This window comes from Taudactylus pleione, unplaced genomic scaffold, assembly GCF_031769625.1.
Source record: "Taudactylus pleione unplaced genomic scaffold, aTauple2 ptg000017l, whole genome shotgun sequence".
In the NCBI taxonomy this organism is placed as follows: Eukaryota; Metazoa; Chordata; class Amphibia; order Anura; family Myobatrachidae; genus Taudactylus; species Taudactylus pleione.
Window position 1 is genome coordinate 15,836,216 of NW_028284419.1, and position 25,629 is coordinate 15,861,844.

Sequence of the window (25,629 nt, forward strand, 5' to 3'; positions counted from 1 at the left end):
ACGCTTTTAATTATGGAATGTTTTTTTCATGGTGATAAAGTAAATTATCTGGTTGAACAGCATTTCCTACAAGAAACTTGTGTTGCAATTTTTTCTATATCTATGTTTTAGACTATTTTGTTGAATAAAATGTTAAACTGAAGAACATTTAGGGGCATATTGAATTAGCTGGGGGGCTTAGCGCTGTCTTTTAGCAGTGCCAGGGGCTATTAAACCTGTAATAAGTCTGCAGGCTCCAATTGCTGAGTATTTCTGTCTACACCCTCCTGGAGGTGCAAGGGAGTGCCAACAGAAATCCCTGGTTAGTAGGACTTTTTGCACTTATCGTGGCCGCTACGAGCTGGTTAACCCATAGCTCCAGGTATGTAACCTGAAATCTATGGGTAACACACGTTAGCCGTGGGAGGAAGTGGCCTTATAATTGCATAGCTCTGGGCGTTAAAAGTCAATATGCCCAGTGCCAGATTAAGGTCCACATGGGCCTGGAGCTGAAACTTATGAAGGGCCTATTGTGTGTCGGCGCAGGGGTTGTGACCAACACCACAGGGGTCTGACTAGTAATGTGGAGGGAATGACCAATGTTGTGGGGGCGTGGCACTCCTCCAAATATATATTCTTGCCAAGTGCAATCGGCATCAGCACTCAGGGAACTTTTAATCAGATGAGTCAGCACTCAACACTAGTGTTCCAATGTTTCAGAATTTAAATTCTTTCCTCAGGGAACAAGGGGCCTGATTGAAAGTTGTACACAAACCCAATGGTTTATGTACAAATCCGATGTTTGTCAATCTGCGCATGCGCAGAACCAGTACTGCGCATGTGCAAATCTCTGTCTGAGACAATGGTTGCAGTGCTCCCTAAGCCACAGCATGATTGACATGCTGCAGCTGTTTGGGGACAGGGAAGGGGGGTTGACGGCCAAACTTACAGAAAATGATGGTGTGTCAGTCCCATTTTCTGGGCGTACCGAGGCTTGTGACTGCATCCTTGGACGCAGCTTCACTTGCCCCGGAAGTGTGAAATTCTCGGCCATCCTTGGTAACCTGAGGGTCACTCAAATGAACGATATTCATACAGATGGTGCATACTGCAACGGATCACAAAAACATGCAGTGGGTGTTTTTCTGCTGCTTTTACATATTTTCATACAGCAGTTGCGTCTCTCTGTGCACAACTGTGAATCAGGCCCAATGTACATCATAAACGCACTTTAAATATCCAAAGTTGAGTTTCCAGCATGGACCTGGCAGGCTGCAATCGGCGGCAGCTGCTTCCGGTAAAAGCAGAAGTGCATCATCCTGTCGGCACATGCTGACTGGGGTTTGCATAGTTACTATAAAAGAGTATATACATAAAAAGAAATAGTCCCAAATACATGAAAGAAGGTAATAGCACATATATAAACATAATGATCCTGTGAGCATGATATGTTAACCATAATGAGCCAATAAACCTGACACTTACATAATATAAAGAATGTAACAACTGCATTAGAGTCCTTATCACATAGAAAATGTAAAAATCAACTAGGTCTAAAAGGAAAAAAAAAAAAAAGTATAAATAAATCTGCAGCACATATAATAGGCCTCCATCTACATAATGTAATGCTGCATTCAATTGTTGATATCCTGAATGCCGACATTCAGAGCATGTCGACTTTATGCAGTCGACATGCTGAATGTGGACAAAATATAGGACTCCTATCATCAGGGGTATGCCAAAACTAAAAGAAAATAGCTCACCTCATATCCCATGTGAGAGATTCCAAATGCTGCCCGCCATCCCAACCTGACTATACAGTAGCACACTGTGTTGATGTCATAATAATAATAATATATATATATATACACATACACACACACACACACATTTATATATACCTGTATATACATACATACACACACAATATATATATATATATATATATATATATGTATATATATATATATATATATATATATATATTAGGGGTGTGCACCGGCCACTTTTTGTGTTTTGGTTTTGGATCTGGATCTTTCTTCATGTTTCGGATCTGGATTTGTTTTGCCAAAACCACCATTCCGTGTTTTGGGTTCTGGGTTTTGTGTTTTGGATCTGTATTTTTTTGAAAAAAAGCATAAAAACAGCTAAAATCACAGAATTTGTGGGTTTTTCTGCTCCTATGCTATTATTAACCTCAATAACCTTAATTTCCACTCATTTCCAGTCTATTCTGAACACCTCACACCTCACAATAGTGTTTTTATGTCCAAAAGGTTGCACCGAGGTAGCTGGATGACTATGCTAAGAGATACGAGTGGGCGGCACAAACACGTGGTCCATCTAGGAGTGGCACTGCAGTGGCAGACAGGATGGCAGTTTGGAAAACTAGGCCCCAAACTATACATAATGCAAAGAAAAAAAAGAGGTGCAAGATGGAATTGTCCTTGGGCCCTCCCACCCACCCTTATGTTGTATAAACAGGACATGCACACTTTAACAAACCAAACATTTCAGCGCCAGGGTCTGCCACACGACTGTGGCTGAAATGTTTGGTTTGTTTGGGCCCCCACAAAACAAGCTGGCAATTAATCTGTCCCTGCACAAACTGGCTCTACGGAGGCAAGATGTCGTCCTCATTTACCGATTCCTCACCCTCTTCAGTGTTGTGTACATCCTCATCCTCACAGAGTATTAATTCGTCCCCGCTGGAATCCACAACCACAGGTCCCTCTGTACGTTCTGGAGGCTGGTCTCCCTGGAAGAGTTGATAATTCATTTTATGAACATCATCTTCTCCACATTTTGTGGAAGCAACCTCCTACGCCTTTCGATGACAAGGCTCCCGGCTGCACTAAACACTCTTTCGGAGTACACACTGGAGGGGGGGCAACTCAGGTAAAATAGAGCCAGTTTGTACAGGGACCTCCAAATTGCTTCTTTTTCCTGCCAGTACAGGTATGGACTGTCTGACATGCCTACTTGGATGCTGTCACCGATGTAATCCTTTAACAGACAGACGCACGCTTGTCGCTGCTGCTTTGAGGATGCAAGTGCAGCTACAGCCCACACAATTCACAAAGACAGAAAAAAAAAGAAGAATATTTTTACTGTTTGTGTAGCACACTTTGAGGGTATCACCACCCTATAACAGACAGACGAACGCTTGTTGCTGCTGCTTTAAGGATGCAGGTGCGGCTACAGCCCACACATTTCACAAAGACAGAAAAAAAAAGAAGAATATTTTTATTGTTTGTGGAGCGCACTTTGAGGGTTACACCACCCTTTAACAGACAGACGCACGCTTGTCGCTGCTGCTTTGAGGATGCAAGTGCGGCTACAGCCCACACAATTCACAAAGACAGAAAAAAGAAGAAGAATATTTTTATTGTTTGTGGAGCGCACTTTGAGGGTTACACCATCCTTTAACAGACAGACGCACGCTTGTCGCTGCTGCTTTGAGGATGCAGGTGGAATCTAGACGGGATTTGGAACCGGGGACACACTACCTCCATCAATTGTCTAAATCCCACTGCACTAATGGCGGATACCGGACGCACGTCTAACACCAACATAGCAGTCAAGGCCTCAGTTATACGTTTTGCTTTAGGATGACTGCTGTCGTACTTCATCCTCATCGCTAGGGACTGTTGGAGGGTCAATTGTTTAGTAAAAGTAGTGATGTTCCTACTTCCTCTCTGGGATGATGAACAACTCCCAGCAGCAGCAACAGCACTAGGAGGAAGTGGTTCTTGATCTTTCCCTATTTTATTTTTATCGGAGAAAGTTTGGTCCTCCATTTATGTTATATTGATATATATGTGCGGCTAAAGTGCACACAAACACAGAAATTTTTTTTTTATTTTTGCTGGAGAGTAGTGCACTTTGTGGGTTACACCACCCTTTAAGAAATGAGCCAGCCGGCTCTTTACTTATGGGACACAGGCGCATGCTTGGCGCTGCTCCTTTGTTGATGCACGTGCAGCCACAGCGCACACAATTCACAAACACAGAAAATAATTTTTTGGGGGGTTTGGAGTGTACTTTGGGAGTTACAGCACCCTTTAACGGTCAAGCCAGCCGGCCCTTTACTTATGACACAGGCGCACGCTTGGCGCTGCTCCTTTGTTGATGCACGTGCAGCTACTGCGCACACAATTCACAAACACAGAAAATATTTTTTTTTTTGGTTTGGAGTGTACTTTGGGGGTTACAGCACCCTTTAACGGTCAAGCCAGCCGGCCCTTTACTTATGACACAGGCGCACGCTTGGCACTACTTTGTTGATGCACGTGCGGATACTGCGCACACAATTCACAAACACAGAAAATATTTTTTTTTTTGGTTTGGAGTGTACTTTGGGGGTTACAGCACCCTTTAACGGTCAAGCCAGCCGGCCCTTTACTTATGACACAGGCGCACGCTTGGCACTACTTTGTTGATGCACGTGCGGCTACTGCGCACACAATTCACAAACACAGAAAATATTTTTTTTTTTGGTTTGGACTGGAGTGTACTTTGGGAGTTACAGCACCCTTTAACGGTCAAGCCAGCCGGCCCTTTACTTATGACACAGGCGCACGCTTGGCGCTGCTCCTTTGTTGATGCACGTGCGGCTACTGCGCACACAATTCACAAACACAGAAAATATATATTTTTTTGGTTTGGAGTGTACTTTGGGGGTTACAGCACCCTTTAACGGTCAAGCCAGCCGGCCCTTTACTTATGACACAGGCGCACGCTTGGCACTACTTTGTTGCTGCACGTGCGGCTACTGCGCACACAATTCACAAACACAGAAAATATATATTTTTTTGGTTTGGAGTGTACTTTGGGGGTTACAGCACCCTTTAACGGTCAAGCCAGCCGGCCCTTTACTTATGACACAGGCGCACGCTTGGCACTACTTTGTTGAAGCACGTGCGGCTACTGCGCACACAATTCACAAACACACAAAAAATATTATTTTTTTAGCACTTGGGGGGAGCACCCCTGATGGACAGAGCACCCCCTGGACTACACTACAGCACCCCTTTAGGACTGGGACACTGCACTGGACTTTGGAGTGGACACAGCCCCTATGGAGAACTGACTGCACAACACAGTCCAGCCAGCCCCTATGGACTTTGAAGTAGTGGACACAGCCCCTATTAACAGCAGCAGCACAGCACAACACAGCCAGCCCCTATGGACTTTGAAGTAGTGGACAACAGCAGCACAGCGCAGCACAGCACAACACTACTCTGCACTACACTACACTACACTACACAGCCCAGCCAGCCCTAACTCCCACCCTCCCTCTTCACTGTCCACAGCCGAGTGAGAAAATGGCGCCGACGCGGGTACCTTATATAGGATCCAAAACCCGCGAGACCCGGAAGGCGGGATGATGACGTTTTGCCTCGATTTCAGATCCGAGTCAGGCGGGAAAAGTCGAGCCTGACTCGGATCGGCCTCGGATCGGGGGGGCTCGGATTTCAGAAATCCGAACCCGCTCACCCCTAATATATATATATATCTTAATCCGCCAAGATGTGTCCCGCCTCTGACATGTATAGTGGGAGCCGAGGCACTCACCATAGAGCCAAAAGCATCCACTGCAGCGAGCCATGGGACAGTCCTTAGCTGGAGAGGATGTAGGAGGACCACTCTGTGGGTGCCAGGAACAGGTAAGTATTGAGCAGGGATGGATTGGGGAGGAGGGGAGCTGGACGGAGCAGGAGGCAGGATGGGGCTGAGCGAGTGGCAAACAGAGTCCCTTTACTAGTGTGTGTGTGTGTGCGCGCGCATATGTGTGTATATAAATATATTTATAAAATATATGTATTCGTATCCACTGTTGTCCTTAAAAAGGAATATATGTATATATATGCAGGGCACTGGTCATAGCCGAAGTCATGATGAAGCCTGGGCCTTCACTCATTTGAACCGAAAATAATGGAGCCTCCCTGTGCAGAGAGGGAGCAGCATGGCGGTTTTCATTGGGTTGGGCTAACGCTGGATTAATGGTTTGGGGGGTCCAGATCACTTAAAAGTGGGGGTCCCTATAGTCTAAAATTAACAGCATAGTCATAATAAATTAGATAGATAGTAAGAGGGAGCTACAAGTAGGCAGTACATAATAAAGAGCCTTTCACACTATTTCCATCACATAAGAAAAATGTATTTAGCATATAATCCTATACAGGTATTCACATAGGCAGAGCCACTCATGCAGATCACATTTAAAGTCACTCATGCAGCAGGTCATATATGCAGGCTACATATGCAAATAACCATGCAGGTTCACACATACAGAGGATCATATATGCACACATGAGACACACACACATACTTTACTTAACAGTAGTTAAACTCTTACCTTGCAGGCCAGGTACTGGACGACTAGTTGTCACTAGGGAGTTGAACGTAAAACAGGGGCTCTGTAGCAGATCATCCGCCCTCTGTCCCATGATGACAAACCACCAGCAACAGACAGGAGGACAGTACACTGGGCCGTTTAGCCCCGCCCCCACACTCGGAACACGCCCCCACACTCACTCTGCTTGCTTCCTTGCACTGCAGCAGTTCAGTTTTAATTAATGTCCGATGTCCGTTCCCTCCCTTTAATCAAGCTTTGTGTGCAGGGCCACGGAGACCACATGCCACACAGCAGCTGGCAGCTTGAGGCAGGATTTTTTTTTTTCTACCAACACTGCCAGCTGATCTTGTTGATGATGGGCCAATTTTTATGGTGGGACTGGAGCTGAAGCTCCACCCGCCCCATTATTAATTCGGTCCTGCATATGCCTCTATATCTAATCCTATTTCATACTGTGGGTGGGATGCATGACACATCGCATTTTGATTGCGATGCATCTTGCCACTCCTCGCAAGCATAATGACATTTACCAATGCCGTATGCTTAAATAAAATCAAAGGACATCTCTCCCAGTAAAAGCAGTCCTTTGCAATAGAAGGATTTATGGATTTAGGAGCAGGGAGTCCTTCTGTGCATGCGTCAAGTGATGGCGTTGCCCTTCACAACCAAGCTCCAGAATGTATCGCCTTCTGGAGCTTGGTGCATGTGTGGTAAGCTTCCAAACCTCCGAAGACATCATTTTCGGCGGTTTGACCACACCATCTGCATTGATGCATCCAGCCCTGTATGTGTAATCTTTTCTAATGAAATAAAACCATATTTAGTAAATTGATGTTTTTGAAGAAAAAAACATGCTGTTACTTTGGGCGTGAATTTAGTGAGTAAGAATTTTTTGCAATACGCAGAGAACAATGTTTGACTGAAGATTGAGATCAAAGAGTAACGGCAGTCTTATAAGAGAGGTTAACAAGACGGGCAGTAGTGAGTTCAGTTACATTGTAAATAACTTGTTCTCTCAGAAATGCCCAAGTCACTGTACAGGATCTTCCCACTGACCTACAGGTGCTCAGTCTGGAAGTTATTAACTGTTCCAAGTTACACTAGGAACACAGTTTTTAATAAAATAATATAATTTTATCTGGCTAGCAGTTTTGTTAATATTCCTTAGAGTAGTCCATTATACAATAACCTAGTGTATAAAAGACTTTCCCACTGCAGAAATATAAATGCACAACATTACACACGACTGTCTATACATTGGTTCCGGTGGGGTAAATGGTGATGTGGACTGCAGCTGTTTTGCGTGAACTAAATCTCATCAGCAAACAGCATGCAGCGCTTTTCTACAGTATGTCAGATGTATATTTCTAGATTAGATTTCTAATAAAGTTGGTAGTAAATGTACCTACTACCTGCTCAGTGTACTCTGTTAAGCTACACATTACAGTATGCAAGTCATTGCATAAATCCCAAGTGTTCTTATTTTGGTAATACAGTTCAAATTTGAGGTCTTTAGTACCACTTTCCTAATCAGGCTGGAATTGCTGTAAGTATCAAAAATGTAATTTGTTTTTAATAAAAAAATTAAATAAAAAACAAACCGTTTCCATTTCGGTCACCCCTGCTATCACAGTCTTGAGATGGAGGTAGCTAGCTGACGCCAATGGTGGCACTTGTACGGTCATTCTCCTTTTTTATATGTTGTGGCTAGCCTCCCAATGCATGGGGAATCTATCGAAGGAGAGCCCCAGTGATGGATACCACTGGAGATTCTGGATTTAGGGCTTACCATTGATAAAAATATGCCTAAGCGGTTTATTTTTCAAGTAGACGGGAATAATCCAGTGAGGAGAGAAGAGTTTCTACCCTGGTAAATTGCTATGAAAATTGGACTGTATTATGGATGCCAAAAGTTGGGTGTTCAAAGTTGGTGAGGGAAGTGTCCATGTTAAGAATGGCACACTGATGGGCGTATTAAGGGAGAGGGCCCAAGTGCAGTCTCCATGCAGGCCCCATTCTCTCTAACTCGCCCCTCCTCCTTTTGGCCAGTGCCGTATCTTTAATGGGTGTAGGGTGTGCAGAGAGTCTAATGCCTTGTCCCGCCGGCTAGGTAAGGAGGGGCCCGGACAGGGACAGCACACAGCCCTCCTCACTTACTACAGTATGTCCTTGCAGTAGGCACACCTCTTTAGCCTCATTTAAAGAATAAATACATCCCTTCTTTGTAGTAGTTCTAAAAAGGGAGCTGCTAAAATTTTGTATTTACATCAGTAATATTCCCCTCCGAGGCTCTTCAATTAATGATGTGAAATACCAGTTTTTGTGGTAAAGCAGGGATTATGATCCAGAAACTTGGTAGAGGTACAATGAATAAAAGAACTAAATAAAAGCAGACAAAGAATTAAAACTTTGGGGACCATTTATCAAAGAGGCCCAAAAAGAAGATTTTCTATCGCTGCCATGAAAAATCTTTCAACAAAAGAATAAATAAAATTTGTCCCTGGCGATACTGGCTGGCTCCCTCTAGGGATGTATGGGAAAAAATAGCTATGTTGGGCCACCATGAGCGTTCTGATGGCACATTAGCCATACTGTAATTGAACCAGCCCCTTTGCCAGTTGTTGGCTCTATATGGTTACGGTATACTTAAATGTTGCATGGAAGATTGAGCCAGTAATAAGACGTGTCTTTTTTGCCAACGGCTGGTGGACTAGCATCTCATCACACATTCAGCTGACTAAAGACCATAGTACTGATTGAAGATAGATATAAGGAAGTTTTTAGATAGGATTTAGAATCATACATGGATACAGCAGGGTCATCAGAATTGGGAGACATTTGATATGTTCCTTTCTATGCGAGTGAATGTCTCACTTTCCATGAGACAGATTCTTACTTTAAAAAATAAATTCTAATTTGTTCCACGTACAAATATGGGGAGATTTTCTGGCCTCTTCTCTAAACCAGTGGCGGAACTCCCGGAGACAATGGAGTCATTTGCCACCGGGCTCCAGCCCTTAAGGGGGGCACCTGGCTCCATTGTCCCCCGGGCGTTCCAGGCACTGCTATGGAGATGGAGCACCGCTGATCGGTGCTCCACCTCCAGCGGCATCAATACGGTGGGTGCGGTTGCACCCCCTATTTGGCGGGCGCCCGCTGAGTGTGTTACCAGCAGGCGCCCGGCTCCTCCTTTCCCCTGGCGGTAGCTCCTGAGCTCCGCTTCTGGGTCCCGCAATGCACTATGGGACTGACGTCATGACGTCACTCACATAGTTCCGAGGAGCGGGCGCCGGGGACGGAAGGCAGCAGCACTGGAGCGGGGTTTCAAGTAAGTATTGTTTTTTTCTTCTTTTTGTATGTGTGTGCGCTCGCGGTGGGGGGCTCACTACAGGGGGCATTATTGGTGGCTCACTACAGGGGGCAATGCTGGGGGCTCACTACAGGGGGCACTACAGTGAGTTTACTATTGGGGGCTTACTACAGGGAGCACTACAGGGGACACTGCAAAGGGGGACTATTACTGGAGGTACTGCATAGGGGGACTATTACTGGGGGGCTCTACATAGGCGGAACTGCATAGGGGGACCTCTACAGAGGACACTGCACAGGGGGACCACTACTGGGGGAACTGCATAAGGGGGCGGCAGCTGGGGCTGGCATAGGTGCTGGGGGGTGGTACATTGTAATTTGGGGGGGGGGCACCAACATTTATCTTGCCTCCGGGCACCTGGGATGAAGTTACGCCACTGTTCTAAACTGCAGTGGCCGACTGCAGGACCCAATGTTACGCAGATTATCCGATCTGTTGGGTAAAGCAGCTCGGATAAGTAATGCACAGGAGGCGTGATGCCTCCTGCTGTATTACCATATCTGCCTGCGTGAAGCTTTGCAATTCCGATCCTTGCAGAATCAGGCTCATGGTCTGTTCTGCTCATTTAACTGACAAGAGCGTTAAAATATACATTTCAACAATATGGGGGTGATTTCAATTAAAACACAAAACTTCTGTCTTCTGTCTTCTCTTTTGCAGTGATCCAAGCGCTGCAACATTTAGTTGTATTATGCTTGAGGTTAAACTCGTGGTTTTAAGTTTGACAAATGAAATAAATAAATAGCTGATTCTTCCTTTCGCAGTATGGTTACAGGCGCAGACTTGTGGGAAGTCAGTATCTTACCTGAATTACTAGTGAAATTTGCTACTGGAGCTACACACAGTTTGCTAAAAATTCCCTTGGTCACAGAAGTTTGTCAGCTTATGGAATGGTAAGATATGAAAAGAATGCTTTGTTAGGAGGTACAGTACAGTAGTTACATACACACAACTATGCGGTAGTTACCGGAGGTAAGGCTTAGAAAAGCTTGCTTTTCAGAGCTCAAAAAAAAGAATGGTAAAAACTGGTAAAGTCCCTGTATAGAAGTAGTGTTCATTCTAGCGCCCTGCATCTGTTACAATCCATGCAGTTCCTCTTTCCTGTCTGGGATCTTGCCTCTGCCCTGGTGCTTCTAGCACACTCTGGGCTGTATTTGAGCAGTTTGTTGCATCAGCTCAGTGTGCAAGAAGCATGGGGGCAGAGAGTGACACCTGCATGGGATGTGACAGGTGCAGGGTGCTAGAATGAACACTATATATAATAAGCTACTGGCCATGTCAAAGTGCTTATGGTAAGTGCCAGTCAGAGTCATATACTCTACATCAGTTTTCTAAACCTTATTAGTTTAAAACACTATGAATAGACTACACCCTCTGGTCATGTATGTCCAATGTGCATGGCCAGAGAAGGTGGATGGATCCCTCTATGTAGTATTGTGAATGCAAAAAAGATGGCCTTTAGGAAATACAAGCAGATGCAAGATAATGAGGACAAAGAGCTGTATCTTGTAAAACAGAAGGAGGCTAAGAAAGTAGTCAGATGTGTAAAGGCAAAAGCTGAGGAGTCAGTGGGTAAAGGGGGCAAAACTTTTTTATTTTAAGTATATAAGCGAAAGGAGAAAAACAAAAAAAAGTGGAATAAAAAGACTAAAGACAGAAAGTCTTGTTGAGAGAGACAATGTAATAGCTGATCTTATTTATTTTTGTTCAGTATTCACTACTGAGAGAGAGGGCAAGAGGCCACAGTTAAGTTGCAGGTGTAATCAGAAAAATGAGGTAGGAACAAGCACATTTACAGAGGAGAAGATCCTAACAGAACTCTGAAAACTGAAAGTGGATAAATCAATGGGGCCAGATGGGATACATCCAAGGATACTAAAAGAGCTTAAAGGGGTGCTGGTAACACCATTAACAGAATTATTCAACCAGTCACTAGCTACTGGAGTAATTCCAGAGAACTGGAAAAGAGCAAACGTCCCACTGCACAAAAGTGGAAGCAAGGAAGAGGCAAACAACTACCAACCAGTGAGCCTTACATCAGTAGTAGGGAAATTGATGGAAACACTCTTAAAAGAAAGTCCTAGATTATCTGAAATCCAGCAATTTGCAGGATCCCAAACAGCATGGATTTACTGGGGGGAGATCATGTCAAACAAATCTGACTGACTTTTTTGACTGGGTGACTAAGGAAATAGATAAAGGGGGGGCATAGATATAGCTTATCTATACTCTAGTAAGGCTTTTGACACTGTTCCACATCGCAGACTGTTAAATAAATTGGAAAGCATGGGATTGGATACAAAGATAATTGAATGGATAAGATCATGGCTGCAGGATAGGAAACGGAGAGTTGTTGTAAAAGGAGTGCAGTCTCAAGAGGGAAAGGTTACCAGTGGAGTACCTCAGGGATCTGTACTTGACCAGTGCTTTTTAAGATATTTATTTGTGACATTGCAAATGATATTGAAGGGAAATTATGCCTTTTTGCAGATGACACAAAGGTATGCAACAGGGTAGACATTCCAGGAGGGGTAAAACAAAATGATTGATGATCTAGGTAGACTATAGGAATGGTCAAGAACGTGGCAACTACAGTTTAATGCCAAAAAATGCTAAATATAGTATTAATGGCACTATACTGGAAACTACTGAAGAGGAAAGAGATCTAGGAGTCACTATTTCAGGTGACTTAAAGGCAAGCAAACATTGTAACAAAGCAATGAGGAAGGTAAGTCAGATGCTTGGTTGCATAGGGAGAGGAATCAGTAGTAGAAAGAAAGAAGTGATAATACTACTGTATAGGTCATTGGTACGTCCTCATCTTGAATACGGTGTTCAGTTCTGGAGGCCATATCTCCAGAAGGATATTAGTACATTAGAAACTGTGCAAAGAAGGGCAACAAATGGTGCAAGACCTACACCACAAAATGTACCAGGAAAGACTAAAAGATCTTAATATGTATAGTTTGGAGCAGAGAAGGCAAAGGTGGGAAATAATAGAAATGTTCAAATATATACAGGGTTTTAAAAAGGTAAAGGAAGGAGACATTCTTCAAATAAAGAGAAGTATTAGAACAAGAGGACATGTTCTGAAACTGGAGGGAGGTAGGTTCAGGGGAAATTTGAGGAAAAATTACTTCACAGAAAGGGTAGTGGACAAGTGGAATAGCCTCCCATCAGAGGTGGTAGGTTATGACAGTAGAGCAATTTAAACATGCATGGGATATACATAAGGATATCCTTCAGAAGAAGTAAGGATCAATAAGGGTCGAAGTAACGGTTTAAAAATGGGGCAGACTAGATGGGCCAAGTGGTTCTTACCTGCCGTCAAATTCTATGTCTCTCTTCCTATAAGAAGAAGCGAGACTCAGCAGGCTAATGCCATCTAAAGAGGACATTAGTTTCCATAATCAAGTTCCAAAACCTTTCAGTTTTTAAAGCTTAGTACTGTTCATAGGACATGTCCTTAGCCAGCTATTGATCTGTGGTAGACTATATTGCGAACATCAGTGCAGGAGACATTTGTTCATCTCCTGCTTTACCCATTTACAGTATACATAGGTAGGAAACTTGAGTGCTAAACCATGCGGAAACGTTTTTCTGTATTTTTAAAAGAAGAAGCCTGCTGCATTTGCTACAGAAGCCCCGTACAGTGTTAATGATGAAATATGGATAGCGCTATTGCACAGTCTCCATATTGTTTCCATCTGGGAGGCTTCATTCCCCATTTAAGATGGCCACATCTTAGTCTTCTGCACATGCGCGGCGCCATCTTGTCTCTGTGTTAGAGCTCCACAGTGGAACACTGATGTATTCCACTGGGATGTAGTCAATCCCAACACTAGAATCCAGACAAGGGCTTAAGATACTGTAGGTGTCAAAATACCGATGCCCATTTTAATCCAGACGCCGTAACACAGGAGGACGCGTGCCCAAACGAGGGTAAGCCGGGGCGCCACGGGTCTTAGCCATGCGGGGGAGGGGGGGGTAGGTTTAGGAACCCCTAGGGGGGAGGGTTAGGGTCAGGCACCACTGGGGGGGTTAGGGTTAGGCACTAACAGGGAGTGTTAGGGTTAGGCTACAAGAAAGGAAAGTTAGGGAGAGAAGTGGGGAGGGTACGTATACTTAACCGACCCCTGTCGGGATACCAACCATTGGGATGCCGCTGTCGGTGACAGGAGGCATCCCAACAGCCGGCATTGCATACCCATTCCATTCCACTTACCTCTGTGAGACCCTGCCATTACTACATTACTTACCGATTGTCACTGCATGTATCCTGCAATGCTAACCCTAGTACAGTCATTCTAAACAGAGTACAGCTGTACATCCGGATTACTGCTGAATAAACCATCCCCACTGGTTAAGCATTGGGCTGCCTTGTGATTAGAAGATCCGCTGGTGTAATATTACTTTGCCATACCACAACAGGACACACACTATTAATGCTCCAGGTTTTAAGGATATCCATGGTTAAGCAAAGGTGTTAAATCAAAAGATTGAGGTACTAATTAAGTCATCTGCATGGTTATCCTTAAAACCTGGACCATTAGGGTTCCTTGAGGATAGAGGGCCTGATTCAGCAAGGATCGCTATTGCAATAGAGTACGCAGACATGATTATTGCGTACTGCGCATGCATCGCAGTGCAAGTGTGAGAATGCTTCACTAAGATTGCACGGAGATCACGCAGAGCAATCACAGAATAATTGACAGGCAGAGAGCCTTTGGGGGTGGTGACGGGGGGAAGGGGTCGTAGAACCGCAGGCTGCCCAGTGCGTTTGAACCCTGTTACAGGGACGTGCATAAATTAGGCCCTGTGACTGCATACGCAGCTTGAGGGCTCACTGCGTACAGGAAAGTTCTCGCTTATAAAGCGCTGTATGACCAATGTTTTGGCTGGATTGCATGGTATTACGGATGTGCGAGAGGGGAAGTGGGCGTCTGCATGTTGTCCGTGTGAGTGCTTTACGATTGCACTTATTAGCATACTTTCGCAGCAGACCTGCGTACGCGATTGCGATCCTTGCTGAATCAGGCCCAGAGTTCGACAACCTCTGAGTTAGGCATATAATGGACAGATTAAATATTGTATATAGAATCATAGTAAAAACACATAGATAATCTATCCACACACACACGTGCCCACATATATCTCATCTCCGTGGACTACAAGTCACACTACACATAACGTGGGAGCTCCGGGTGACTTGGTAGCACTGATCGTCTTTTTACCTTCAGATGCATCTTATTCGCACAGAGATGTGAATAGGACGCACAAGCAGCTTCTGCTGATTAAAATGATATGTGGCATTTCGCATGCAGATGCACCCGCACACAGGATATATGTGTGCGACTGCGGGTACATCTGCATGCAAAATGCTACGTTACAGTGTCAGAGGCTGCTTTGGTATGTAGCCCACAAATGCAGGACAGCTGAACTACGGCACACCCCTCCAAAATCTAAATACTTGCACATTTTAAATCTGACCCACCTGTAGTGCAACAAGGTTTTGACAAGGTGCAAAGTTACTGTCTTTGATTTCTGCTTTGCTCCCAGCTCAGAATCAGACCCCATTTGGGTAGTCCCCCGGATCATTGGAAGAGTGGGTGGATCTCCTGTATCCCACCACTTCCCTAGTGAAGTACTGTAGGCTGGATGGGGAGATAATTCTGGGAATCGTGGGTCCGTAAGGACGACGCTAAAATGAGACAAAGTGTTGTTTTAGCCTCTCCCCTCAGACAGGCGTTTTGCAGCATTTTGCCACAACAAGGGTGCAGCCTAATTATGTAAAAAGCTTGGCCCCACCCCTGAAGTGCTCATCTGCATCTTCTCTTCCAGAGAGGAGAAACAGAGTAAGTGTGTATATAACATAGAAGTCAATGGCCCTCATTCAGAGCCGGACGCTCTGAGCAGAGCGCTCGCTCTGAATGAGGGCCGTCCTCCATAAAAATGGAGCGTCCTCCTGGACGCTCGTATAGCTGTGGGTCACCACCCACAACCTATACGAGCGTGCAGGTTGATGGTCGCGATGGTCTTGACCATCACGACCATCGCCACTGCGAGCCGGAGCCTGCGGCTGAGTTTCTCAACCGCAAGGCCCGGAGTGATTTTGGCTCTATCAGAGCCAAAATCACTCCCACTGACATCACTAGTGATGTCAGTGGGCCGGCTTCTGACGGTAGGCGTTCCCTTGGGAACGCCCCCGGCACGCCCACCAAAGGGGGCGTGCTGTCAATCAACATCGACAGCACGCCCCCTTTGATCAGACACAACGAGCGAAGGAAAGTCCTTCGCTCGTCGCGTCTCGCGCATGCGCACGACGGAGCTCCCTCCGTCGTGCGCATGCTCAGTGTACACCATCGACCCACTTGCGAGCGGACAGCCGCTCGCGAGTGGGTCTGAATCAGGGCCTATAATCATTATCTCAATAGGCTCCATGTGATAAACATATGAGCACAAGCAAATGTTTTTTTTTTTTACAACTGTTTTTCAACCCTTACTTTCCTGTTGGATGGAATATCCTTGGCTGGATGCCATCTTAAGCTCTTTAAAACTCATACACTACTAGAATCCTCAAGTTACAGAAGTGGTGAAAGCAAACACTGGAGTCAGCAGAGTCCCCTCTATCTCAGTTTTGCACTTGAAGCTTTTACATTTAAGGGGGAAAAGCTTTTAAATGAGCTGTATCTGATGTGCTTAAACAAGGGAAGTGGAGATAAAAGCAATGTGAGAAGGAAAAGCCCTCCATTTATAGTGATGATTTATGCCAATTAATTCACTGCTTACAAAATCAGGTAATTTTAACATCTGGAAAGGACTTACTGTAAGCACTAACTGAATAACCCATTAGAACATTTGCAGATAGATTTGTCTTAAATTACTTTATTGGATTTTGCATTAGTATTTTTGTTACTTGTTGGCTGCATATGAATGGGTGTTAAATTGTAAGTGCTTATATTAAAGAATAAACTTTTGCCAAAAAAGAAATGGTTTGGGTTTGACAGAAATACTGCATGGCGATTGATTTAAAAGTGCTAACACATTTGCCAAGCATTAAAACGGAGGAAACATGTGAGTAAGGAGGCGAGAATCAGCAATTTGATGGAGTTCTTACAGTGGTGCTTGAAAGTTTGTGAACCCTTCAGAAATTTTCTGGCCAAATTTTTAGACAAAGAACCAAAATCAAACAAATGAGACAAAAAAAAATAAAAAAATAGAAATGCTTTTTTTTCTATTGAGGAAAATGATCCAATATCACATATCTGTGAGTGGCAAAAGTATGTGAACCTTTGCTTTCAGTATCTGGTATGACCCCCTTCTGCAACAATAACCACTTCTAAACATTTCCGATAATTGTTGATTAGTCCTGAACATCGGCTTGGAGGAATTTTACCCCATTCCGCTGTACAAAACAGCGTCAACTGTTGGTGGGTTTCCTCCCATGAACTGCTCGCTTCAGGTCCTTCCACAACATTTCGATTGGATTAAGGTCAGGACTTTGACTTGGCCATTCCAAAACTCTAAATGTATTCTTCTTTAATGATTCTTTGGTCGAATGATGTGTGTGCTTTGGGTCGTTGTCTTGTTGCATGACCCACGTTCTCTTGAGATGCAGCTCATAGACAAATGTCCTGACATTTTTAAAATATTCTGGTATAATTCATTGTCTCATTCATGATGGCAAGTTGTCCTGGGCCAGATGCAGCCAAACAGGCCCAAACCATGATACCACCACCACCACGTTTCACAGATGATATGAAGTTTTTATGCTGGAATGCAGTGAACTCCTTTCTCCAAACAGAACACTTCTCATTTAAACCAAAAATCTTTATTTTCGACTCATCTGTCCACAAAACATTGTTCCAATAGTCTTCTGGCTTGTCCAGGTGATCTTTAGCAAACTGCAGATGGGCAGCAATGTTCTTTTTGGAGAGCAGTGGCTTTCTCCTTGCAATCCTGCCTTGTTGTTCAGTGTCCTCCTGATGGTGGACTCCTGAACATTACCATTAGCGAATGTGAAAACGGCCTTCAGTTGTTTAGAGGTCACCTTGGGTTCCTTTGTGACCTTGCGAACTATTAGACGCCTTGCTCTTGGCAGGATCTTTGTTGGTCGACCGCTCCTGGGGAGGGTGATAATGGTCTAGAATTTCTCCATTTGTACACAATCTGTCTGACTGTTGATTGGTGGAGACCAAATTCTTTAGAGATGATTTTGTTTAACTTTTCCAGCCTGATAAGCATCAACAACTCAGAAATCTCCTTTGTTCGTGACATGATACACTTCCACAAACGTGTTGTGAACATCAGACTTTGACAGATTCCAGTTCTTTTAAAAAAAGACAGGTTGTCCACTCACACCTGATTGTCATCCCATAGATTGAAAATACCTGACTAATTTCACCTTCAAAATATCTGCTAAGCCTAAAGGTTCACATACTTTTGCCACTCACAGATGTGATATCGGATCATTTTCCAAATAAAAAAAAAAAAATGAGCATGTCTAATATTTGTGTTTCATTTGGTTCTCTATCTACTTTTTAGGACTTGTGTGAAAATCTGAGGTAGTTTTAGGCCAAATTTAAGCAGAAATATAGTAAATTCTGAAGGGTTCACAAACTTCCAAGTACTGTAAGCACTAACCATCGCGACCATCACCCATGTCGGTCACTAGAGCTGTGGGTGTTAACCCACAGCTTAGCGATCGACAAGGAGGCGGTCGTTCAGGATGCAAGCGCCCGCCCTGATTCAGTGCGACCGCTTGCAACTAACGACCGCCTCTGAATGAGGTCCTATATGCCACTATATTAGGCTTAATGGGAACAATTGTAACAAGCTACAACAATGCAAATGTGGCTCAAAGTGTGGAATCAATGGCAGCCTGGGGCTAGGATTTATGAAGCAGCAGCTTTTGCAAACCACAGCTTATCAGCGGATCAGCAACTATAAAGTGACAATAATATTAAGTGCAAAGCACCCCATACGTTTCACTTATTATTCCAGGTCAAACATGCCAATAATTTTCTGCTTCCAGAAATCTGCATCTGTAAATCTAGCCTCTGATGTAATGTGCAGCATAAGGCCCTTCTGAAAAAATCAAAAAGTCCTCAATCAGTGACAGCATTGTTAAATTATTCTGTGTATTTATTTTATTAACAGTTATACCCCTTTCACAGTACAAGCAGTAACCCGGGTTATTGCCCTTGAACGCACAGTAACCTGGGTTACTGTGCAGAGTGAAAGGGCCAAGTTGAAATAAGACCCGGCATTTCAACCCTGGTATGAGCAGGGTTGAACACTGTTTCAACCTCGCTCGCAAAGCAGTGTGAATGAGTAACCTGGGTCGATGCAACACGGGTCCCATTCACTGCATCGGAAGAGCCAGCGCTTGGAGATGAGCTCATCTCCAAGCACAAGGCTCAGCACCTGATAGTGGTGACGTCATCGACCAGGCAATAAGCCAGTCAGGCCACCCATTTGAAAGGGGTCTCAGCCGGGTCGCGCCCTTGATAGACGTGTGAACAAAATCCCGGGTGCCACCCGGCCTAAGAGATGCGAAAGGGGTATCATTTGTATAGCTTAAACATACTTTGCAGTGCTTTATAGATAATATTTAGTAATTCCAGTAATAACTCTACCAGTTTTAAATTTTGCATGCCTTAGTAGGAGGAAACCTATGTAAGTATTAAAGTTGTACTTTTGTTACAGTGACATCTGTTTTCTTAGGACATTGCTGGAGGAACGGCCATTGTCGGTAAGTATGTACTCGGTGTCAATAATGGAAAGAGAGAACCTAAAAAGCTTGCTCATTCATGTTGTGGAAATTCAAAAATTATGGCTCCAGCGATCCAGTCACAGTCACCCTGGGCCAAGTCTAATGCAAGTGGGTGCCAAGATAGACTCAAGGTGTTTCAGAGAGGCTGGTCAGATCGGAACTAAAACCTTTCACCTTGGTGTGTGTGTGTACACTCCCTTAGGAGACAGCAGGATGTCCAAAGCGCTTGCGCCAGTGATTATGCCAATCTCATTCGGCAACTGAGTTGGCGGTTCCCTTCTGTGTTGCTGCAGCTCCTGGAGCCCCAGAGAACCAAAAAATGGGGATGTGTCACATGGATACAGCCCTGTGCTGCATGGTCTTCGGCAGACGCACTTAGCACAAGAAAGAAAAATGAACTTACACCACTGGCGCTAAGTCACCTGTAACATCTGCCCCCTCCCCCCATTGCTGTCGACATACTGTACCTCCAACCATTTCCAGTCCGTAGGTATGCTGTAATCGAACAATATATAGCTAGGGCATTAAGCGTTCCCAGTTCTATCACACTCAGCAGAATGTATGAACAGTCACAGACAATACTGTGAATACTGTGATTATTTAAAATATAAATGAATAAGCCTTTCCACAGAATGGTGAAGTAAAAAAAATGCAAAGCATCCTCTTCAGCTGAGAAATTTGCATCTATAGTATGTACTGTAGACACATCTTTACTAACCCGCTGTATCTTAGTTTTTGCGTGTAGAAGGTTTTTCTTTGTGGGAAGTTGCCTGGCAGTTTTGGGGTAAAGCTTTTGCCTGTAGTTTTAGGTTGCAATGTGAGATCTTGGATTTATAGTAATGAGGTATAGGGGGCTGATCCTCAGCAGTGCGCATCTATGCCAACTCTCCGAATGGCCATGGCAGCCAGCTTACTAGCTTTTGTGAGAATCCTCCTGTATATGAAGAAAATCTGTGTGACTGCATATGGAAGCCTATCCTACCCACTGTTATCCCATCCACAGCCTTCTTTATCATTAGTATCTAGGCTTGCATCCACCACGTGCTAGATACAATATACTTGTCCTAAACAGACACCCCACCCCCATCCACACACTACAATCAAGTACGAAAGTCAGCCTACACCGTACTTACCAACTTTTCTAGATTCCTTTCTGGGAGCAATCGAAGAGCAGCTGCAGCTCTCTGCTTTGGGGGCGGGGCCAAAATACAGCAGTCATTAGGCCCTGCCTCTTTACAGGAAAAGCCTGTGATATGCGATCCGTGAGGGGGGGGCTAAATGTGATTCATCATTAAGCCCCGCTCCCGGCCTATGGAACCCTAAATTTCCTAGAAAATCTCCCCATCCTGCCCACTTCACTAGAAAGTGACCAGGATGCGGGAAATCTGCCTACTGTTTCGTAGCTGCGTGGGGTTACCCAAAAAATCGTGAGCCTCCCAGAAGAGTAGGCAAGTATGGCCTACATTACCATCACACTCCAACTACACAGAACAGATCTGTGCTTTCACAAGGTTGCCGCCGAGAAAATGTTATTTCACAGAGAGGCAGGGGGATGGGTTGGAGGGATATGGGGGAGCACACTCACTCTCCGCATAACATCTTAATAGTACGGTGACAACTGGCTATGCTCTTGGAAATAGCAGCGTGCCACAAGGCCATGCCCTTCCTGCAAGGCCAAGCCTCCATTTCAGGTGCATGTGGGTCTGAAAGTTTAACTCTCATATGTTGGGAGGTATGATGGTCTGTTGAAAGATGGATCAATCACTATTCACTAGTGAACTCTGTATGTGTGCTTAAGTCTGATTTGGAGCATGCACAGTTGCCAAATTCTCTCTTTGGCATATAACCAGTAAGCCGAAATCCATGAGATCAATCATCAAGCCAACCTAGAATCAGCCCCATAGTGAATAAACATGAAATATACATCACAATGTGTAACAAAATAATATCTACAGTCATAGGCTGAACTGGGAGTAAGCTTTCATGAAAGCTATAGTTTGGAAAAAGGTATTTTGAGGAGCTCCACCTTCTTTAGTCAGTGGAACATTTAGGAGAGTAGTCAGATTGATACAGATTTGCCCTTGCTCATCGAGCCTCAATACACCACGTAGCACCATATGCCTGGAGTGAGTTTCCAGGTCCCGCGCAACTTTATCAGCTTCAGGATGGGACGTACTAAGCATCACATTTTGTCAGGTACATACCGGCACTCATAATGCCAGTATGTACCTAGAAATGTGATTACAATCGCAAAGGACCATTCTTCCAAAAAGATCCCTCCCAGTGTCTCCCACGGCGGCACAAGCCCTTCTGCTATCTGAAAGGATAGCTCTAATCTCTGTACTTACCGGCATTAATTACACCGTTGTGTACCCGATAAGTTTGGCAATATAACATATCGCAGATGCGATGCTCAGTACATCCCGTCCAAAGAAAGCAAACAATCGTCTGAAGACTCATCCAGAGTATGGAAACCACTATAAATCTTGTAAATCTTGTGAGTACCAATACCTGTTTTTTGAGTAGTAGCAGCAACACACACACACACACACACCGGCTCTGCCCTCCAGAGAGCATGGTGTGATTACAAAACTCAGGACGGCTCTGCAGTAGTAATCCTGGCTGCATGGTGCCAATCCAGGAACCCTGCTAGCCAGAAGCAAGGGCCGTGGTGGGGAAGAAGTAGTGCTGCCCCTAGAGCCCTGCACTCTGTGCGGCAGTACCGATCTCACACCCCTAGTTACGGACCAGCCTGGGTGATTCAATTAAGTGTAAGTTACCTCGAAGGTGCTTTTGACCTGGGGAAAGTGCTATGTCCAAGCTCCACAATCAGCATTGCTTTGCGGAATAGCATTTGACACAGCTCATTTGTGTTTGCTGAAGCCCTATTCTAGGGCTAAAATCCCAGGTTATCTGCGTGTGCAAGATAACTCACATTTCATTGAATTGCATCTTTACATTTGGAGTTGTAAATAACTGAACAGGCCAGTTTATCACACCTCTGACTGGAAAGAAATAGGGGCCTAAAACATGCTGGAACTGAAGCACTTTCCACTGAGAGACGCCAATTTGCACAATAAATACTGTATAATATATTTAAAAACAACATTTAATACAAACATAGGATCACTATGCTCTAAACTGTATTATTAATTGAACCAAAAGCAACCACCACATAACATCTGCATAAAACATATCGACAGTGTAAATAGCACAAAAATGACAGGAATTTAAGAAAACATACTAAAACATCAATAAACTAAATAGATCAGTTACCTTTAAAAATTGAAGTGGACTCAATGGCTGAATAGCTGGTTACTGTAAGAGATACATAATCACAGTCCATTTCCCTATTGAGAGCAATTAGTTGTGTAACCGCTTTCTGCAGAAACTTCCTCCCAACAAAAGTTATATCCTTTAATGTGTCTTGTTCAGTCTTTAGAAAATTCTATTCCAGTCATTTCAGATCATACTTTCCAATAACTAACAAACATCTTCCTTTCTCTATTCCATACACATAATCCTCTCCTTTTGTCATCAGCTGTTTTTGTTTATGTAGGAAGTTTAAATACTTTTGTCCACTCAGCTGATTCAGTGGGACGGGCTTTGTACAGCTATGGAAAGTGAAAGTAAAACAAATTCTCTCCAGTCTCCATTCAGTTGTGAAAGGATATACAGTATGTAGTTCTAATGTTGCATCTGAGTCATTTATTTGGAATTTTATGCAATAATGGAAATATCCAAAAAGAAAACATAAATTGTTTATGTCATAATCAACTTGAAGTAAACAGAATTAAAACCTAATGTAAATCATGTAGAAGCTAGTAAACTACCTATGGTTAACCAATAAAATGGTTCTCAATAAGGCAGCAACATCTTTCACTGCTGGAATTTTCCCTTAATTGGTTCTAGTCCTGCACCACAAAGCAGAACTAATTGACCATCGTCGTCTATGCGCTGCTCACCAACTGCGAAATTTGAATGAACAATTACACAGTGATATGACTAAGCTAAAAGAGAGCTCTAAGGGGTATATTACTATATTTACTAATGTGCGGGTGTTTAGAAATGGAGATGTTGCCAATAGCAACCAATCAGATTCTAGCGATTATCTTCTAGAGATGGTGTTAGATAAACCTTAAGTAAAATCTGATTGGTTGCTATGGGCAACATCCCCACTTCTAAAAAACCACACTTTAGTAAATATACCCATAAGGTCTTGATTCTGAGTCACACACAGGCCGCACGTGCTGAGTTACACACTGGCCCTCATTCTGACCCGCAAGCGGGTCGATGGTGGGGCACTGCACACTTGCTGCGCGTGCCGCGCGCAAGCCCCGGAGCGAGTCAGAAATTCACTCACTCTGGGGCTCGCTACAAACGGGACGGCTGTCGATGTTGATCGACAGCTCGCCCCGTTTTGTAGGCGGGCAGGGGGGGTGGGTGGACAAACGGAGGCGTTCCTGACCATCGCGACCATCACCTGGCCGCTCGCAAAACCTGTGGGTGGTCACCCACAGCTTAGCAAGCGGCCAGGAGGCTGGCTAAAAAAAAAAAATGCGGCCACCCTCATTCAGAGCGAGCACTCGCTTTTTGCTCATTGAGGAGCTATAAACATACCTGGCCAATTAGTGCTCTCAGCTAAAATAAACACTTAATTTTTTTTTATTTATTTATTTTTATTTAACTTTTATTTATATATATATATATATATATATATATATATTATTTATTATTTTGTCTGTTTTTTACTATTTTTATTCTGTTCACTTCATTCTTAGTTCAATTCCATTAATACAATTAACCCAAAATATTTATCTACTCTGATATACAGTATTCCTGTGCATTTTATTTCTTCATCTATCTCCCCATCACAGTCATATACATTATCCACAAAAGCGCTCTATATATCCCGGTAACAGAAAGGTGCCAAAAAAGTGATGAGCGTTCCCGGGCAGTGACTGGGAGGTGGCTAGTAGTGCATACAAACATGGGCCATTTAGTGGGCTTATTATGGGAGTGTCGCAGGTGTGTCAATGCAAGCGGCTGCATTCCCAGATGCTTGACTGCTCACATAGGAGGCCATACTCCACAGAGAAACTGCATCTGCCATAGGGCTGGTGCAAGTTTCGACGGTGCTAATGATTACGGCATACTGTATAAGGGCGGACTGTATTACAGCACGCACAGACGCTAACAGTGGGCATCTCAGTCCTTGCACATTTGACCGCAAGGATATACACAAGGGAAGGAGCTTACAGGACATTTCAGTGGGAAACGCAGGATTTTGAAAGTGGGATTTCCAAATAACTGGTTACAAAAAAGTCTAACCAGAATAAGCCTGCAACATTCACTTTATTGTGTACTTCAAGTGTTTTAATATAAATAACAATAAACAATATAAATACCAAGGCATCTGGGCATAAAACTTGCTTATGCACAATGTGTACCAGTATGTACAGGGGCAGAACTATGGGAAACAATGGAGGCACCTGCTGCTGGGCTCCAGCACTGAAGGTGCACCTCCTCCATTGTCCACAACATATTCACCCCACTTAGGGCTGTAACTAAGTACCCGGAGTGTACCATCACGGCCGCCCAATACATGGCACCCCTACCCGGCACCTGAGAAGCCACTATACACGGTCTGAATGCAAATTTCTACATTATTATTATTATTATCATTATCATTTATTTATATGGCGCCACAAATGTTCCGCAGCGCCTTACAAAGTACATAAACAAATTGTATACAAGTGACTTACAGAACAAAACAATACAGGACCAGGACATGGATAATATATATTGCTACATTAGCGACCATAATACCCAGATAAGCAGCAGAGCATAAGCAACCAAGTGTTAGGTGCCCTAGTGGTGAGTAAGTAGTAGATGACACTAAAGTAGGGAGAAGCACAATAGGATAGAGGGCCCTGCTTGTAAGAGCTTACATTCTAAAAGATTCAGTGTCAGCGGCTGTGACGAGGGGGAGGGAGCTGAATGTCTGAGCACAGCGGGGGGCGTGGTCGGGTTATGATGCGGCATTGGCATTGTGAAGCAGGGGGCGGGGCTATGATGACGCGAATAATCACGTCAATGGGGGTTTCTGTAAGTAACGTGGGGGTCAGGCGGCAGCCGGGAGGC

General features: G+C 44.1%; 1 protein-coding gene across 1 annotated transcript in view; it reads right to left on the minus strand.

Moving 5' to 3' along the window:
- The window catches only part of LOC148540826 (uncharacterized), a 634,690-nt gene extending 611,685 nt beyond the window's left edge, over positions 1-23,005 (minus strand). The window contains exon 1 of the mRNA XM_088481958.1: positions 22,762-23,005. Within this exon, the coding sequence (XP_088338084.1) occupies positions 22,762-22,831 (70 nt within the window). The 5' untranslated portion in view covers positions 22,832-23,005. The remainder of the gene's footprint in view (positions 1-22,761) is intronic.
- Between the last annotated feature and the right edge of the window lie 2,624 nt (positions 23,006-25,629).